The sequence below is a fragment of the Cyprinodon tularosa genome, unplaced genomic scaffold (genome assembly GCF_016077235.1).
Source record: "Cyprinodon tularosa strain WSP-4 unplaced genomic scaffold, ASM1607723v1 ctg12, whole genome shotgun sequence".
Taxonomy (NCBI): domain Eukaryota; kingdom Metazoa; phylum Chordata; class Actinopteri; order Cyprinodontiformes; family Cyprinodontidae; genus Cyprinodon; species Cyprinodon tularosa.
Window position 1 is genome coordinate 3,418,087 of NW_024038003.1, and position 18,332 is coordinate 3,436,418.

The 18,332-nt window shown below is 37.6% G+C and overlaps 1 protein-coding gene across 1 annotated transcript; it reads left to right on the forward strand.

Annotated features, from left to right (window-relative positions):
• The first annotated feature begins 437 nt into the window (after nt 1–437).
• Nucleotides 438–18,027, forward strand: ptbp2b (polypyrimidine tract binding protein 2b). Its single transcript, XM_038271534.1, has 17 exons — nt 438–571; nt 3,164–3,185; nt 3,304–3,355; nt 3,454–3,617; nt 3,703–3,774; nt 3,862–3,933; nt 4,033–4,191; nt 4,336–4,446; nt 5,051–5,219; nt 5,591–5,668; nt 6,515–6,627; nt 10,782–10,815; nt 12,831–12,923; nt 13,024–13,140; nt 15,259–15,358; nt 15,458–15,535; nt 15,930–18,027. The coding sequence occupies exons 1-17, from the start codon at nt 564–566 to the stop codon at nt 16,057–16,059; spliced, it is 1,572 nt and encodes a 523-aa protein (XP_038127462.1). The 5' UTR covers nt 438–563; the 3' UTR covers nt 16,060–18,027.
• Nucleotides 18,028–18,332: the final 305 nt, after the last annotated feature.

The following is an 18,332-nucleotide window of genomic DNA, read 5'->3' on the forward strand; positions in this document are numbered from 1 at the left end:
GCTGCATGGAAACAGCTATCTGGATTTGAAGTAAAGGCCTCTTCCTTTTGGTCAAGGTCATCCTAAGACTTGTTATATCTGTAAATATTAACCTCATGCAAACATCCTAAAAAGTACTCTTGCATGGTTTAAAACAACCAACAAACAAAAAATAAGTTAAATAGGAGCTTAATTGCAGTAAATCAATTGACGAAGTAAATCAAATTATAAAATAATAATATAGATGTTTTCAAGCCTATCTTGATCAACCCATGATTACAATGACATAGGATAAATAAATAACTAATAAAACAAAAACTGGGCTTTATTAAGTTAAAGATATGATAGACTCTTTTTTTTTTCCAAATGGTACATTTGTTTTGACAAACGAGCCTATCAAAACATGCATTTACATGATTTTTGGTGACTGTACCTCTGAGAGTTACTCCCCATCGGAAGGTGGCGTTGCAGCGCCTGAGGTTACTGTTTGTCTCGAGAAGAAGAAGCACGCCCATTTTGCTCGCACTGCCTATGTCGAAGTGTGCTGGCAATTTCAGACAGACTAAGGAGGACAAAGAAACGCAATGGACGGGTAAATATTATGAACCAATGCCTCTGGCTGCACCCTCCACAGTTGTCTGTGCGGCAGCCGGAGGTTGCTGCTTGGGCTCCGGCTTTGTTTAAAGTATGCTACATGCTAGCTAATGTGTAAATCCTTGGTTCTGCCTCTAGCGAAAAATGTGACACAGCCAGTAAGAACCAGACGGGCAATGTGGGATTTATCCTGTCTGTCTGCTGATGTTTCATGACTCTCCTGTTACATGAAATGACGTGATATTTAACCAGATGTTAAGCTAGGCTAGGATCGGAGGCTAATGCTACAGTAAAAAAATATATATTTACAATTTTATTTGAATATTTTATTTATACCGGTTATTAGCTGCATTTTAATCTATAATAATAGAAGCGAACGACTTTTATTATACGTAATTGCAAAATTTGCTTATCAGTACAGCTAGAACCCGATAGTAAACCAGCTTGTTATAAGCCATGCTAATTGTCTGTCCACCTGTCAGTTGGTGCTGCTAGCTTAATCCCGACTGAAATAACGGTCCTTTGTTTGTGTAACGCCAGTCTGCTGCACATGACTGAGACCTAACACCTCTTTATCTCTGTTTCTGTCAATACACACGGCTGGAAAAACATCTACTGGGCTCTGAAATGTTGTCACCTTTTATTAGCTCACATTATTGAGGTTTACATAAAGAATCTGACGTCGTCTGTTATGATCTTATTTTACCCGAAGCAGAGGATGTGGTGAAAACTCTTATTTTGGAAAGAAAACAGTCATTTTGTTCAATCTATTTTTGTTTTTTGTTTATTTTGTATCAGTATAGTTGTGTGACTAAACGACTTTATCTAATTGGTTAATAAAATTATTTGTAGATTGAATTAATTTAATTTTCAGTATGCAGGTTCTATATGAAGTTACATAGAAATTCACTAGTAATTTATATCTTAATGTGCATTAAGAGTTGCCAAAAGTGTTATTCAAAATCTTCCTTTTAAATTCATGATTTCACAGGCCTTTTATGTGGTTTTAAGAAAAAATATTTATTTTACACTTGTTATTTATCTTTCAAGCTGCCCACATGGGTCATGTTTGGTACTCTATAGCACATTTGAGCTCTTTGGAAAAGGATTAGAATATCCCAGCTTTAAGGGGTTGTTAATTTATATCCAGCTTTTTATCAGTTAAGGTGCACTTTAGGCACATTGCCGATCACAATGCAACACAGAGACACAAATGAAACAGTATGGTTAAATGTAAAACAGAATCCAGACTTTGGTTTTAATTAAATACATGTTCCCCTATCAAATAGTTGATTTTTGACTTGCTATTACCTGGTTGAAAGGATTTCACATTATGAGGAGATGTATTTGCTATTAATTGCTTAATATGGTGCTAACTGTATCCGTTAAGATTAAACCAGTTTTTCCTTATCATTTTCTTTCTCCTCATTTATCACAGTGTTTCCAGTATATTTTTTGAGCTTTAGCATTTCAGCAACTTAAATGCACACAACCAGTGTGGAAATGGAATGCTGTGACAGTCCACCCATCATGCTAAATATATTATTGGCATGCAGAATTTGCATGCATGGCACTTGAAATATAATATTCTACTGAATACTACTTTTACTCAGTCCTTTGCTAGTGCAGCTTTATTCACATTAGTAGTAACAAGAAATTGATTTTATATTTTTTGTAGCTTAACTGTTGGCAAATTATTTTTAACATTTAGAGGGTAAGGGATCATAATGAAGCTTGAGAAAATTACCCTGGCTATATCATTAACAGAATAAAAAAAATTATGAATACAATTGAAGTTTCACTTGAATTTCTTAAAAGTACTATAGCACATGATAGAAAATAAAAAACTTTGAGGCAGAAGCACAGACAGAAGTATGAAGCTGCTTTCTTAAAGTCATAGTTATATATTTAAAATAATACAGCTGCTCCTTTCCTAAGCTGAGTCACCTTTCTTTCGTTAACTTTATTGACCTTTTACAAAAAAAAAAAAAATTTTATGTTTAGTTTTCAATTCAACTCAAACATCAGTGGATAAAACTCAACCCATTGGGTAAAAACTGTAAAATAATTTAAAGAGTGTTTAAGTATTTTTTCTTTTTCTTTTTAGGAACTCTTCTAGAAATGTTGGCATATTTGCGCTTCTGTTAAGAGAAAGCAGAAGTCATTTTTTCTTGGCCAACACAGATTTCATGTTTTCTTTAGGTGTAAACTACAAAATCTGATTTGGTGTATTTTTAGTACAAAAACAGTCGAGTAGAAAACGAATAAATCCAACAGATAGCAAAAGGTTCACTTAATGATATTCTCTTTAGCATTAAATAGATCTTCATAAACATTAAAACCTTTTCTATGCCTTAGTAGTCATCTAACACATACTGTAGAGTAAAGGTAGTGAGACATTGCGAGTTATTACAACTTGCTCACAGACTTGGCAGTTTTTAGGTCAGGCGCTTCTTCCTGACTCAGCCAGGATTTTAACCTGGGTCCCCATATTTTATTGTACAGTAGTACTCAAAAAATGCATAAGACTGCAGAAGTACTTTTCATTGCCTTCTGTTCAATAACCTTTTCACTCCTGTCTATTTTGCAGTGATGTTGCAGTTGGTGTGAAGGTAAACTTCATTACTTATTCATAACATAATACTTTCCATACATCCACATTGGACTATCTACTTTGTTTCTCTTGTATTGAATTGTGAGAATAAATGTTTGATCTGTTTATGTCTCCAGAGAGGCTCAGATGAGCTCAGCATGTACAGTAGCAGCCCCAGCTCAATGGCAGGTGAGTTTGGTCAGAGTCTTCAAAACCCTGCATATGTAAGCCAGCATTAAGCCAGAATTAATCCAGTTGAATTGTTTTGCTTGTGAATCCATGTTCAGCAAACGGTAGTGACAGTAAGAAGCAGCGCCTGGATGAGTCCCCTCCCTCCAGAGTGCTTCACATTCGAAAACTTCCCAATGAAGTAACAGAGACGGAGGTCATCGCTCTGGGCCTGCCTTTTGGGAAGGTTACCAACATACTGATGTTGAAGGGGAAAAACCAGGTGGGTGCATTTCTGTCCAGAACTGTCCCTCTTTCTCAGAGATTGGTGATTTGATGTTATCATACTTTCATTTTTTTTTTTTTAGGCATTTCTAGAGTTAGGTACAGAGGAAGCAGCCATCACTATGGTGAACTACTACACAGCTGTAACACCACAGGTTTGGATCTAATCTAGTTTATTTATCTCATTTAATTGTAGATAATCTTGTTGTTAAACATAGTAAGGTAATTTTTTTATGTTTCAGGTTAGAAATACTCCTGTCTTCATCCAGTATTCTAACCATAAAGAACTGAAAACAGATTCAGCTCTAAACCAGGTATATATATGGATCTAGGATTTAACTTCAGACATCAGTTACTGACTGATGAATGTCATAAAGGATGGTTTCCAGTTCTAATGTCTGTTGCTGTTTCAGAGAGCCCAGGCCGTTCTCCAGGCAGTGTCAGCAGTCCAGGATGGGAGCTCTCCATCCTCTGACCAGGGCGTGTTGGAGCTGGCCCCTCCCCCCAGCCCTGTACTCCGAATTATTATTGACAACATGTTTTATCCTGTAACACTGGATGTTTTACAACAGGTGAACACTTATCGTTGAAAACAAAAAAAGAAGGAAAAAAAAACAATGTTCTTTAACAGCTTGTGGTAGTTTTGACAAAAAAATGGTAAATATTACCACCGGTTAACTATAACAGCCATGTCACAGTTCTTTTCTTTCTTTTAGATTTTCAGCAAGTTTGGCACGGTGATGAAGATTATAACTTTCACTAAAAACAACCAGTTTCAGGCTCTTCTGCAGTTCAGTGACCCTGTCAATGCCCAACAGGCTAAACTGGTAAGACCTGCAGGAAATTATAGCAGCAGACTTTCTTTGGTTACATTAGAGGTTTATAGTAAGTGTGTCGGTCCAGATTAGGGGGGTATTGATATTGTTGTTGGCATATTTTTGCAATTGTTAATTTACATTTAAATACCTCAAACAACCTTAAAATGTTCTGGTTATTTTATTTTGCATTTATTCGCACACTTATTAATTGATAAGGCCTCAGATTCAAGCATCTTCTTTGTTGAAATGGAAGAGTTTTGTTTTTTTTATGTTAATAAACACATTTTTTATGCCTTTAATTATTTGGATATTTTTTATCGCAATGTTATTGAGTATTGATATCAAGTTTGGAATTTTATTATCATGCATCAGTGGGCTAATGACCCTAGTCCAGATTTTAGGCCATTAGCCCACTGATGCTCGTTCAGTGCGAACACATCTTACTTTATTTTATCACATTATTTATGTGAAGTTGATAGTGATGCTCCACATGAATTTCAATGTTTCTTTATTGGTATGTTAATTTTTTCCTTGGTTTGTATGAAAATGTTGAATTAATATAGCAGACTGTTTGATTAATGATGACTTTTACACTCTGTTTCTTTTACTCTAGTCATTGGACGGGCAGAATATCTATAATTCCTGCTGCACACTGCGGATAGACTTTAGTAAACTGGTCAACCTTAACGTTAAATACAACAATGATAAAAGTCGGGATTACACCAGACCTGACCTTCCAACAGGAGATGGAGAATCCACCAACAAGGATCATTCCTTATTGGGTAAATGCTGACCTGTCGTCATCTCTCCACAGTATTCATTTGTGCTTATATTTGCAGTCACATGTCTTAGTCTTTCCCTCAGGTTAGCTTTTTGTCTGATATTAAAATCAGTGTGATAATCTAAAACACCTTAGTAAGAAATGTATTGATTGTAAAGTGTATGTTTGTGGGGACATTTACAGTTCTTCACCATTCCTGGTACATAAACTCAAAGTAGATAAAGAAACAACATATTTCCCACACAAAGGGGGGATTGCCTTTCATTTTGAATCAAAAAATTTATTTAGTAACTTTAACCTTAAATCTGTGAGGGATATAAAGCCATTTTAAGTGTATTTTGTGTTATTAATGTAGTTTTCCTTGTCTGGTAGGTACCCCATCTGGAGCTCTAGCTTCCTACTCCAGTGGAGGAGGTTACTCATCATCTCTCTCCCTCTCACAGGGCGGAGGTACACATCATTTTCCGTTAACATTTCCATGCACTTGTTGCACAATATGTTCATTAATTTCCGGCACGTAATGCCTGAAAGCTTGTTGCATCAGCATATGTGGAGATTTATAGATATTGTAGATGAATAACATATATTTGATTTTAGCCCTAATATTTAAAAAAAAACAAAAGAATTCCCATGCTTTTGTTTACAACTTTTATTGTTTGTTGTGCTGCGGTCTAGTAGAGCAAGAAGCGCTCTTTATAGCCTGACCTTATCTGATGCTTACAGGCTGGTTGGTCTAAATGAAAAGCCAGGAGAGAATCATTTTATGTCATGCGGCTAAAAGCTTAGCTTACCTTGATTTATTTTTTTTTTAAGTTAAAATTTTTATGCAGAAAATTTTTAAAATTGTTTTCCATATCAGTATAAAACTATTTGAAATGAAAATTTATTTTGTGGATTAAATAGGTTTTAGAGGTTGCCTCCCTTATTTTTAACCTCTCCTCCCATTCCAATGTTAAGCCTCCTCAAATTTAACATTAAATCATAAGCTCAATATTAAAGCTCACAAGCTTTAATATTAAATCATAAGCTCATCCATTTGAGGTAGTTAATTGTTTGTTGTATAATAAAAACACCCACAGTGTTTGTGTCTCTTCCTCTGTTCATTGTTCTGCAGAGCTGTAATATACAAGGCATATTTCTGTTCATTTATTAGTGGATATTTACATATTTCATGGAAACAGTTTATCCTATTAGAGGCTGTCAGTCTTAAATAAATGCTCTACTCAATCAGTTTATCATTATTTTGGATTGTTTGATTCTGATTCATTTCTCACCCTTGGCTTTCCAACACTTCAGGGGCCATCAGTCCTCTGAGTGCTGCGGCGGCGGCAGCAGCAGCTGCAGGTCGCGTCGCCCTCTCTGGATCCGGAGTGTCAGGAGTCCTGTTGGCATCCAACTTAAATGAAGAGGTACACTAACCACAAGCCAATATAGCTGCTCTAAAATTTTTCATTAGGCTCTAGTTTTTCTCTCTTATACTCATATTTTACAGTTTTGAGGGATTCTTAGACATTCTTAGACACTGCAATAGACATTGTATACATGTTTGTGTAGATGTGTGGTGTATGAGTGGGAAACATGACTTGTTTCTTTATTTGTCTGTAAATATGGATCCTTAACCTCAGAAGTTTGTTTAGTTGTACTTATTCAGCATCATTTACAGTCGCAGGACGACTGGAGTATAAGGTGTTGCAGTTTAAATTACATGCATTTTGTCACTTTTTCTTAATTTTTTCAAAATAGTCTTTTGTAAGAAGATTTTACAAATTCAGCTTTTTTTGAAAGAACATGCAGCTATACATGGTAAACAGGTTAATTACATCATAGTCGATGTATTTTGCTTCTCAGAATTGCTTTAGATTCTGAGATACATCATTTTTCAGAGGCAGCAGCCTTAACTTGGCAGAGCTCCTTGTCGTGCACAAATAAAGGTTTTTGTGCGTGGGCATGTGCATGTCTTTATTTTAACTTATTTTTCTTGCCATGACCTGAAATGTTCTAAACTCTGATGGTTTGGATGATTACATCTTACCACTCTGTTTGGAAGCCTTTTGTTTTTCTGTAACAAGTTAAACCTTTTTTTTTTATTATTATTATTGATGTTAGTCAGTTTTGAGAATTCTGAATACCTACTTGAATATCTCCTTATAAACAATATCTCCCATTCTTTCTTGTTTGTCAGTCTCTGTCTCTCTTCTGTCTGTATGTCCGTGTATGAAGAGAGAGGATGAGGCCACAGTGCAGGAATTTTATCTTGGCCGCTTTAAAACATCTTACTGGTTTCTTAGAAAACAAATAAATCCCTTGAGCTTCTTATATGTTTTGGCAGGATCTAAGTGGGGCATGAAACAATGCCGCACAGTATGAAGAGAAGTTGATCTCTTTGCCAAACCTTCTCCTGGTGGTAGTTCAATTCTATTCTGTTTTATATAGCACTAATTCACAACACGTCAGCTCAAGGCACTTTAGTTCACCAGATCATAGATCAATGTTTTCTATCTAAGGAAAACCAGTTGATTTCATCAACTCATTGACTCGAATGCAATCCCTCAAACAGCAACAGTTTGGTAGAGAACTTAACAGATAAGATCAATCATCTTTTATTTATAGTAAAAATATGGCAACATTTTTTTTCTTAAACTAATAAGCTGCATGAATGGCAGAAGGTTAAAGTTAAAATCTAGCTGCAGATATCCAGATAATCCTATATGGAATTGTCTTCTTTTTATTATAATTTTTTTATACATTGATTTTAGTTCAGTTTAGCTACAGCTTGTAGCAAGTTGGAAACCAACAATTTCATTGCAATAACCTCTAATAATAGGCAACAGCTATCCTGGAGGTTACTGCAATAGACTCTGCTAGTTATTATTTTACATGTTGTTCACATGTTTTAGATTTGTAATTTTAGATGGTAAACTTCCCAATATGTATGTCAACAAGTTAAAGGTATAGTGGAGGATTTTTGCAAATGTTTGAAAAGACCCGCCCTCTCCACTTAAAAAAAAAAAAAAAAAAAAAAATGCACATGCATAACCCTGTACCTGCTCCCAAGAGGGAACGCCTATTAAAGGGGAATTTCGTTTTTTTCACATTTTGCCCTTGATATTATGTCATTACATCATGTTCTACTTACCCATATAAGTTTAGTGTCATTTGGAGCCGTTCTGAAGATATTCCGTTAGGTTATATCCAGGTAACGTCTTCCTATGGGCAACAACTTGAAGGCACAAACTAAACTGTTCATAATTTATTCTTTATGGTACGCCAACATTCATAACATGTAGGCGAATCACTGTACCCCAGACATCTGTGGTTATATTTTTTATATTTATGTCTTTTAAAAACAAAGCGGCTTGTGTGTGACGTCATCCGCGCGCCGGACTGGAGTTTTGTTTTTTTTCCAAAAAATATTTCATTTTATTTAACCAATGTACATTACATTACTACGCTCTACCTCTTATATATTCGGCTAGCTAATCTAAATCGTTCAATTCCATTTCGAGAGTGAGATCATCTGTGGTAGTAGCACTAGACATCTTCCAGGCATGTGAGTGAAACTAGCAGCAGTTCAGCGGACAGGAAGAATGAACGGTAGCCGGCGTGCGCGGATGACGTCATACACACTCTGCTTTGTTATTAAAAAATAGAAATATAAAAAATATAACCGTGTGCCTTCAAGTCGTTGCCCATAGGAAGACGTTACCTGGATATAACCTAACAGAATATCTTCAGAACGGCTCCAAATGACACAAAACTTATATGGGTGAGTAGAACATGATGTAATAACGTAAAATCAAGGGCCCAATGTAAAAAAAAAAACAAAACAAAAAACGGTGTTCCCCTTTAATGTGTGCGAGACAATGCATGAGCCAATTTCTCCTCATGCACTGTCTGTTTAAAAGTTGCTGTTTGCATCACTCATACAAGCTTACTTTCCAAAAGAAGACTATGGTAGACTCGCCACAATGACAATTAGGAGAAGCACTTATTTTGATTATTCACTCAGAAAAGGAACGTCCTCCACTATACCTTTAATTTCTTTACATTTAGGAGCTGAATTTAAATATGCTCTGACCAGATGTGAATATGTGAAACTGCTGGGGATATGCTAGAGCTGCACAAAATGTGGAATCCAATCTGTATATTAGATAACACTGTGAATTCACATTTTACACTATACAGTTGGCACTGATGTCCTGGTCCAATACTGGCATGTGGAATAATCCGACATCAGCCTTGATAATTGGTATCAGTCGATACTCAAAGCTGTTTTATCAGGGCATTGCTAATGTTAGGCCATGTTTAAAAGACTTTGACTGGCCTTTAGATTTTAGTTCAAAATATGATAAAGCTAACATTTAGTCAGCATTCTATGGGTTAGTGTCAGAATGCTGTTTTCATACCATTGTGTAGCCCTAGAATATACCTAACTCAATATGTTGGAGTGTGGATAGTTCATTTCATGTGTCGAGTCGTATCAATTGTTCATTTCCTCACTGTGTCATCAGGTGAAGACATTTGATCAGTTTTGCACTGCATGCACAGTAGAATGAAAGCCCCCCTAAAGACATTCTAGTTGAAAGTCAACAGCTTTTTCCTGTAGGTACCAAATCCAGAAAGCATCCATATCCATTAGCAGGTCACATGTCTGTTTAGTGTCAGCATCCACCTTATATACCAGTGTGTGATTTACTGTTATACAGCACTCATAGTGCATTGAACATCCTGTAGTCAAGAGTCATATTATTGTTGACTCCTCCTTTATTAAATATTCCTGTTTTTATTGTAAGGTAAAGACTTTATAATTCTACTATGAAGAGGTAAAATCATTAGTCTGACCACTTCCTCATGTTCAGCAGCCCTAACGGTACCCATTACCTTCAGCCTGCTGCTTCGTGGTTCATTTCTTTCTCATTCAAACGTTCTGATTATTTTGGTTTTGTTTAGTTTCCTCCCACCCCCGCTCCCCTATTCTTCACTGGTACATGCGTCCAGCAGAATGAGTGAGTGTGAGAGTGTGTGCTACTGAAACAGCTGAGTGGGATTTCTTTATTTTGCTTTCATGCTTTTTGACTCAATCAGCAATCATTCAGACTCCGTTGATGTTCCACTGATGCTCTGTTTACTGACCTCTGCTTTGGTTTTTGTCCTCCTCTCCTCCTTTCTCCCCTCCCTGCCTCCTTTCTCCCCCCCCCCCTTCCTATGCTCCTCATACATTTTTTCTTTCCATCCGACTCTCCCTACAACCATCCTTCCTTTAATGATAAATACTTTTCTGAACACGTACATATACACATTTTTCTCTATCTCCCCCCAATTACTTTTAATCAATAACCATTTCTTAATCTAATGAACTGGACTCTGGCTTTGCCATTCTGACCTCTCCCCCTCCCAAACCAACCCTTCCATTTTTGCCTCACCCCCTCATCATCATGGAAACAACCACCACCTCCCCCTTCGTCCAACGCTGGGCGGTCTGATCTCTACCTTCGTCTCTCCTCTTCCTCCTCCTCTGCTCCTCCTCTTCCTGTCCTCTGCTCTGCGGTCTCTCTCTCTAAAGATGGTCACGCCTCAAAGTCTCTTTACCCTCTTCGGTATGTTCAATCTCTTCTATTCTATCTGTATATCTCTCTCTGTTAATCCAGTTTTGTTCACTTTTCTTCAGTGATGTCGTGGGCACTCTGCTCTCCTCTATGCCTGTTTATCAAGCTCTTCTCTGTCACATTGTACATTGCAAAGTTGAAATATGATTCTGTCTTTACAATGAAAGAGCAGTGAGTCTGGGAGATTGTGTGCTTGGTCAGCTTATCTATTAATTGATGAGAACAAAGACACTAAAAGGCATGAAGGTGTTGTTTAGCCTAAATGTTTAGATTGTAGTTTGTTTCTCTTATTAAACATGGAGGGAAAATGAGGTCAGACCATTGCTACTTACTGAAATAAGCTGAAATACTTTCCTGAGATTTGATTTTGTTCATAATTAATCATTATATAAGCTTTACCACCTGTTTTTGACTGTACAAGAACTGTGCTGTTTCCCTCTGCATCACTTGTGCTTTTTCCAAACCTCCCTGATGTTCAGGGCCTGGCAGAAGAACAATTAGCTTTTAGCGGCAGTGGGAACAGCTCACTGACGCGTGTCTACCCTACAACACTGCATCAGACCAGAGTCAAAATCATTTTGGCTCTGATCGCAGCTGTGTTTGGGAACAATGGAGACATGTTGACCCGCTAAATTACGTGATACCATTGAATGCAACATGCGCACGTCAATACACCGTGCCAATTGCTTCTGATCTAAAAAGCCAAAACCACAATATTTACATTAATAAACATGGCTCAGCACTGGTAAGAGGGATAAAATAGCGAAAACAATAAAGCCATAAAATAGCGAAAACAATAAAGCCCCCCTACTACGCCCTGGATACCCTAAATGTCGCACTACATTGTTTACTTTCCTGATTTTTGTTGCACTGATGACATCATCAATGCTAACCCAACTTGATGGCGTCGTCAGTTAGCAGCGGCCATGCAGCTTGTCAGCTAGTAGTTAGCTTTTTTTGCCAATGGGAAGTTAGCCAAATGCCAATTGTTAGCGGGTCGACCCATGTATGAAAATCCTGTGTTAACTCGTTATTTTCAGTGGGAAAGAAGCTTTAGTAATCTCTCCTCCCCGAAGCACTGCTCAGTCCAACTTACTTGAAAATTGGAAAAGTTTGGCCCAATTACAAGGCAAAAATCATCTATTTGCAGAAATACTTAAAGGAGGAAAGATGACTCTGCTACTGGCTGCATCATGCTGTGATGGTGTCGATTAGCAGGAATGGAGACGCTGCTCAGAGCGACTGGAGCAAAAACAAACTATTTCAACTGCTTCAGAATCGTGTTCAGAGAGGCAGCTAGGTCTCTGGGTGTTTATGTTCTCACCATATTAATGGTTCGGTTGATCACTACAATCCAGTGTACTCACCATGACTCACTCTTAACTCTCCCTGCTCCTTGTTTTACTTTTTTTGCTCAATTTTTGTAACAAGTTGTTGTGGTTCTAGTTGATCTTTGTTGTCTTTAAACTATGCTGTTGGGATTACCAGCCATCCAAGCTGGGCACAGGCATCTAGAAGTAAAAACCTTCCCCCAAACAAAGCATTACAGAAGCTCTGATTTTATTCTCTGCACCAGTTTTACCAACAGCGTGTTGTTTCAGGTTAGCTCATCTGTTATAGTCCAAGCTTTTTCTTTCCTGCACCGTTTTACCTTTTAACCACCTAATCACGCTGCGCTCCTGCCAGACATTAACCTGCCAGCCGGTTTGAGCTGAGTGTTGCGGGTAAAGTTCAGCTGAGGTGTCACAGCATTAAATTCCCTCCAATCATTTCAGGCACTTGATTGAATTTTAGTAGAAGTCAAATGGGAAGAGTCCATCTTTTCTTTTCATTTGTCTTTCTGGCACTAACTTGATTCCTTTCATCCTTCACACCTCCTCTTTTTTTATCTTGGTCGGCTCCATCTCTCCTGCTCTGTCTGTTCTATCCTTCTCATCTACTCCTCCGCCCTCCTCTCTCCTGCTCTCTCTTTCTCTCTCTCTGTCTGTCTCTCTCTCTCCCTTCAGGAGTCTATGGTGATGTCCAGAGGGTGAAGATCCTCTACAACAAAAAGGACAGCGCTCTGATTCAGCTCTCTGATGGCAACCAGGCTCAGCTGGGTAAGACATAGTTCTGTTTATGTGCACTTCTTAGACCAACATGGAAGCTTTTGTTCTTGGAGCTTCTCACTCTTCCTTTCTCTGTTATTCTTGCCTTTAGCAATGAGCCACCTGAATGGTCAGAAGGTGTTTGGCAAAGTGATGAGAGTGACTCTGTCTAAACACCAAACAGTAGCTTTGCCCAGAGAAGGACTGGATGATCAATTACTGACCAAAGGTAAGATGACATCTCTGTACTGGAGGAAAGCATCTGGGTTTGTGTGCTGTTGGCATTACATGCATTTTTAATATTGGATTATAAATGTGTTTGTAGTTTTACATAGATCTTTTTTTTTCGCATAAGTCTTTTACAAATAAGTCATGGCTAATTAGAAATTTTTTTAAACTTAATAAAGTTATACACTACCATTCAAAAGTTTGGGGTCACCCAAACAAGTTTTCTGAAAAGTCACACTTATTCACCACCATACGTTGTGAAATGAATAGTAAATAGATTAAAGACACTGACAAGGTTAGAAATAATTTGTATCTGAAATAAGATTTTTTTTTTTACATCAAACTTTGCTTTCGTCAAAGAATCCTCCCTTTGCAGCAATTACAGCATTGCAGACCTTTGGCATTCTAGCTGTTAATTTTTTGAGGTAATCTGGAGAAATTGCACCCCACGCTTCCAGAAGCAGCTCCCACAAGTTGGTTTGTTTCGATCGGCACTTCTTGCGTACCACGCGGTCAAGCTGCTCCCACAACAGCTCAATGGGGTTCAGATCTAGTGACTGCGCTGGCCGCTCCATTACCGATAGAATACCAGCTGTCTGCTTCTGCTCTAAATAGTTCTTGCACAATTTGGAGGTGTGTTTAGGGTCATTGTCCTGTTGTAGGATAAAATTAACTCCAATCAAGCGCTGTCCACTGGGTATGGCATGGTGTTGCAAAATGGAGTGATAGCCTTGCTTATTAAGAATCCCTTTCACCCTGTACAAATCTACCACCTTACCCAGCACCAAAGCAACCCCAGACCATCACATTACCTCCACCATGCTTAACAGATGGCGTCAGGCATTCTTCCAGCATCTTTTCATTTGTTCTGCGTCTCACAAACGTTCTTCTTTGTGATTCAAACACCTCAAACTTGGATTCATCCGTCCACAACACTTTTTTCCAGTTTTCCTTTGTCCGATGTCTCTGTTCTTTTGCCCATCTTAATCTTTTTCTTTTATTGGCCAGTCTCAGATATGGCTTTTTCTTTGCCACTCTGCCCTGAAGCCCAGAATCCCGTAGCCACCTCTTCACTGTAGATGTTGACACTGGTGTTTTGCGGGTACTAATTAATGAAGATGCCAGTTGGGGACCTGTGAGGTGTCTGTTTCTCAAACTAGAGACTCTAATGTACTTATCTTCTTGCTCAGTTGTGCAACGCGGCCTCCCACTTCTTTTTCTACTCTGGTTAGAGCCTGTTTGTGCTGTCCTCTGAAGGGAGTAGTACACACCGTTGTAGGAAATCTTCAATTTCTTAGCAATTTCTCGCATGGAATAGCCTTCATTTCTAAGAACAAGAATAGACTGTCGAGTTTCAGATGAAAGTTCTCTTTTTCTGGCCATTTTGAGCGTTTAATTGACCCCACAAATGTGATGCTCCAGAAACTCAATCTGCTCAAAGTAAAGTCAGTTTTGTAACTTCTGTGTTCTGTGTGAACATGATGCATAAGGGTTTTCTAATCATCAATTAGCCTTCTGAGCCAATGAGCAAACACATTGTACCATTAGAACACTGGAATGATAGTTGCTGGAAATGGGCCTCTATACACCTATGTAGATATTGCACCAAAAACCACACATTTGCAGCTAGAATAGTAATTTACCACATTTATAACATTTCAATGTGACCCCAAACTTTTGAACGGTAGTGTATATATTTTAAACTTGATGAATGTAATGTAAACAGTATCAGATTGGATCAGAAATATCTAGATATTTGAAGCTGCTCACTAAAGGTCTGAAGCTCAACTCCTGTGAAGCTGGTTGAGGGTGTGAAACTAGACGGGTCATTCATGCTCCAACCATCCATACAGCTGAATTAATCATTTAATGAACAGTTGTTCAAACTGATGAAGGACTGACGCATAAATGCTGACCTCTCCTTTTTAAATCAGTGATTTGATAAAACTTTGGTAACGATGAGGTAAAACTATTCATTTTTATTCAATAATTTCAGCAATCAGCTGAAATATCAGAGGCTGTCTTTATTCTGGGTCAGCTTACCTTGTTAAGTTATCAATTCAGTGTTAAAATAACCCCGCTTCTTCAAGTCAACATTTTTATTTTTGTTGTTGGACAGATTTTTCTGGCTCTCCCCTGCATCGCTTTAAGAAACCAGGGTCTAAAAACTTCCAGAACATCTTTCCTCCGTCCGCAACACTTCACCTCTCCAACATCAGGTAGAGGGAAATGAAATGGCATCAGTTGGTGTTATTGACCAGGATTTATGTTGCTTTTTATTCGTTGGTGTTTTTGTTTTGATTTTTGTTTTTTCTTAGGGATGGAATTGGAGAGGAAGATCTTCGCCGTCTGTTTTCCAACAGTGGGGGAACCGTCAAGGCCTTTAAATTTTTTCAGTAAGTATTTGGGAATAACTGGAGCTGCAGGGATGAAGCTTGTAGCAGGTGGATAGATTAAGCAGTCAGTTCTGGTTTTCTTTGATTTTTCAGGAAATTGTGGCATTAAAACAATAACTATCCTTATTCATACATAAATACACATCCCAATCTAGACCAGATTTTACCTAAACAGAGTTAACCAATGATCCTCCATGAAAGCATGGCTATGCTTTTACAGAGAGATGTGAAAAATTGACAGATTTGATTTCGATCACTAGCCAGAGTTCACCAAAGGAACATTTACAGCATTAGCTTATAGTTCAACCCCTAAAAAAACAGTTTTGGTTTTAACTTGCATATCCAGAGTTTTATTTCTGCAGTGAATTTGAGATCGTTGCCGTCTCCATTACAGGGACCGTAAGATGGCCTTGATCCAGATGTCATCTGTGGAGGAGGCGATTCAGGTTCTGATTGACCTTCACAACTATGACATGGGAGGAAATCACCATCTTAAAGTTTCCTTCTCCAAGTCCACCATCTAACGGGCACACCAAACGTCTGACCTAGAAGACCTTTGACTAGCAAAGAGGCCACTACCATTTGTCGTTTTTCTATTTTTTATTTTCTATGAATAGTTTTTGTTTTGTTGAGGTATTGTAAAAAAGCAAATTCCATTAACAGTGTTTTTGTTTTTCTCTTTAAAGCATTGTAAACAGTCCTGTGCTCAGTTTCTGTTGCTTTGACATTTTACCTATGTTTTGAAGAGTAACAGAACACCAGCTGAATGTTGTTTCCCTTTAGTTCGTAAAGGTCTAAATCCACAACAGGGTCGCTGTTGACTTTTATTAACAGGTGACCAGATGTACTTTGAGTGAAAACTAGTGATTTTTTAAGCCAATTCGTGCAAAGTGCTGTTTTGATCTTGCGTTGCTTCACACAGGTAAACTGTGGCTGTTCATTTTCTGGCTCTCTTTGGATTTTTGGTTGATTCCATTTCCTTCCAGGTTAATCTGAATGATAACTTTATATAATTTTCCACCACCTTGTCTGATCAGTGAATCTCTACCATTCTTCATAAAAATAATAAATCTGCCATCCTTGGCATGTAGATGTTTTCGGTGGAGCCCTCTGTAAATACTGGGGTGTGCAAAGGTTTGGGTCTGTCTTTGAAAAATCAGTGAAGAATTCAATCTAAGATGGGATTAAAGCCCTGCCTGCAAACACACCACCATTATTTAAAGAAACAATTAGGTCTTTTTATCATTTGAAAATGTACATCTCAAACAGGGAATTAAGACTTTAAATGTAACATTTGAACCCAAATTTTTGCATGTTCTTATATCAAAGAATGCTGCCACATTCTTGGATACACACGATGTTTAACTTCAGATTTAAAAAAAATCTCATCTTTTGCCATCTTCTCCACAATTCCCCAGAAAGACATTTTAACCCAATTTTTAGAGGTTGAATAACACATTTTTATTCCATATGTGATATTATTTCCAGGTCTTCATTATATGAAAGTACTTTCTATTGTCACAGTTGCAGCCACATACCTTAATTTCCCACAAGTTTTCACAGCTTGTTTCTCATCCAACACCTTTGGTTAATCCGCTTCTCACTCGATAAGACCACAGATTACTAATTTAAATTGAAGACAGATTTTTAAGTAACTCCATTAAAGATTTTTGATCACAGCAGTGTGTACCTGGCTTTGGTTCATGGCCTTCATCTGAAGGTAACACCATTCGCTGACGATAGTTTGGTGTTTTCTGAATTATCCTTTCACTGCTGGATGTTGAATGTATTGACGTTGCCACGCTGTAATCATCAATGGGGATCCACATGCAGAGACAAAGCCTTTTAATTCAATCTACATCTCCTTTGTTTGAAATGCAGCTGGATGCATGCTAATGCTGTGTTTAAAATAGGGTTCCTACATGTGATTCTGCTTTTGGTCTCTGGTTTTGGGAGATCTGTTGGGACCACATGTGCCTTTAGTTTGTAATCTGGTGATGCTTTGGTGTATAAACAGATCTTTTATTGGTTATGTTGGCTGTATTTATAGTTTAAACCTTTGAAAATCATTTTTGAACGTTTGTGAAATAAAAGCCCCATCTAAGTGTGGCTCTAACCCTCTAGTAAAGCAGCGTTCACATAATGCTAAAGAGGGTCCAGCTCACTTATCAGGATTCTTTCTTCCGATTGTTGATTTAAAACATCCTAACATTATAAAACAGATGAGCTCTAATGAGATAAAGATATCTCTAAAGTAGGTTTTTATTTTCCTGTCATTTTACATTCTCATAGCTGAAATTATTTTTGAAGGTGTATTGAAAATTTTCTACTTGATTTGTTTGTTTTGTGAGAAGAAAAAAAAAGCAGACTAGCACAAATTAAACTTGTCTTTTCTACCAACAAGCGCAAGTAAAAGTGTTTTTGTGTATGAACTCAAAGCCTTTGGTCTCATCTGTATCTTACCTATAATAAACTTGTCTGTTCTCACTCTGCTCAGTTCTGCTAATCTCACTTCTTTCTCTTCACTATTCTCTATTCTCTCTGGATCTAAGAGAACAAAGCCGACATGGTGACACTCATAAACGACGGGGGACCAGAACGTTAGTGTGTGATCATACGTATTGAACTTTATTTCATGTTTTTGTCAAGTTATACAAACATGAGTTTTGTTGGAATTTTATACCAACTTAACGATCACAGAACTGAAATATATCTATACATGTTTTCAGTATCTTAGTTATTCATCAGTATTCATCTCTATTACCCATAAATAAAATCCAAGCCCTTCATTGAGAAA

What these genes read in the sequence shown, in the direction of transcription:
- ptbp2b (XM_038271534.1), top strand. An exon ending in ATGTTGCAGTTGGTGTGAAG is followed by an intron (nt 3,186 to 3,303) that starts GTAAACTTCATT and finishes TTATGTCTCCAG; the next exon opens with AGAGGCTCAGATGAGCTCAG. An exon ending in TGATCAATTACTGACCAAAG is followed by an intron (nt 13,141 to 15,258) that starts GTAAGATGACAT and finishes GTTGTTGGACAG; the next exon opens with ATTTTTCTGGCTCTCCCCTG.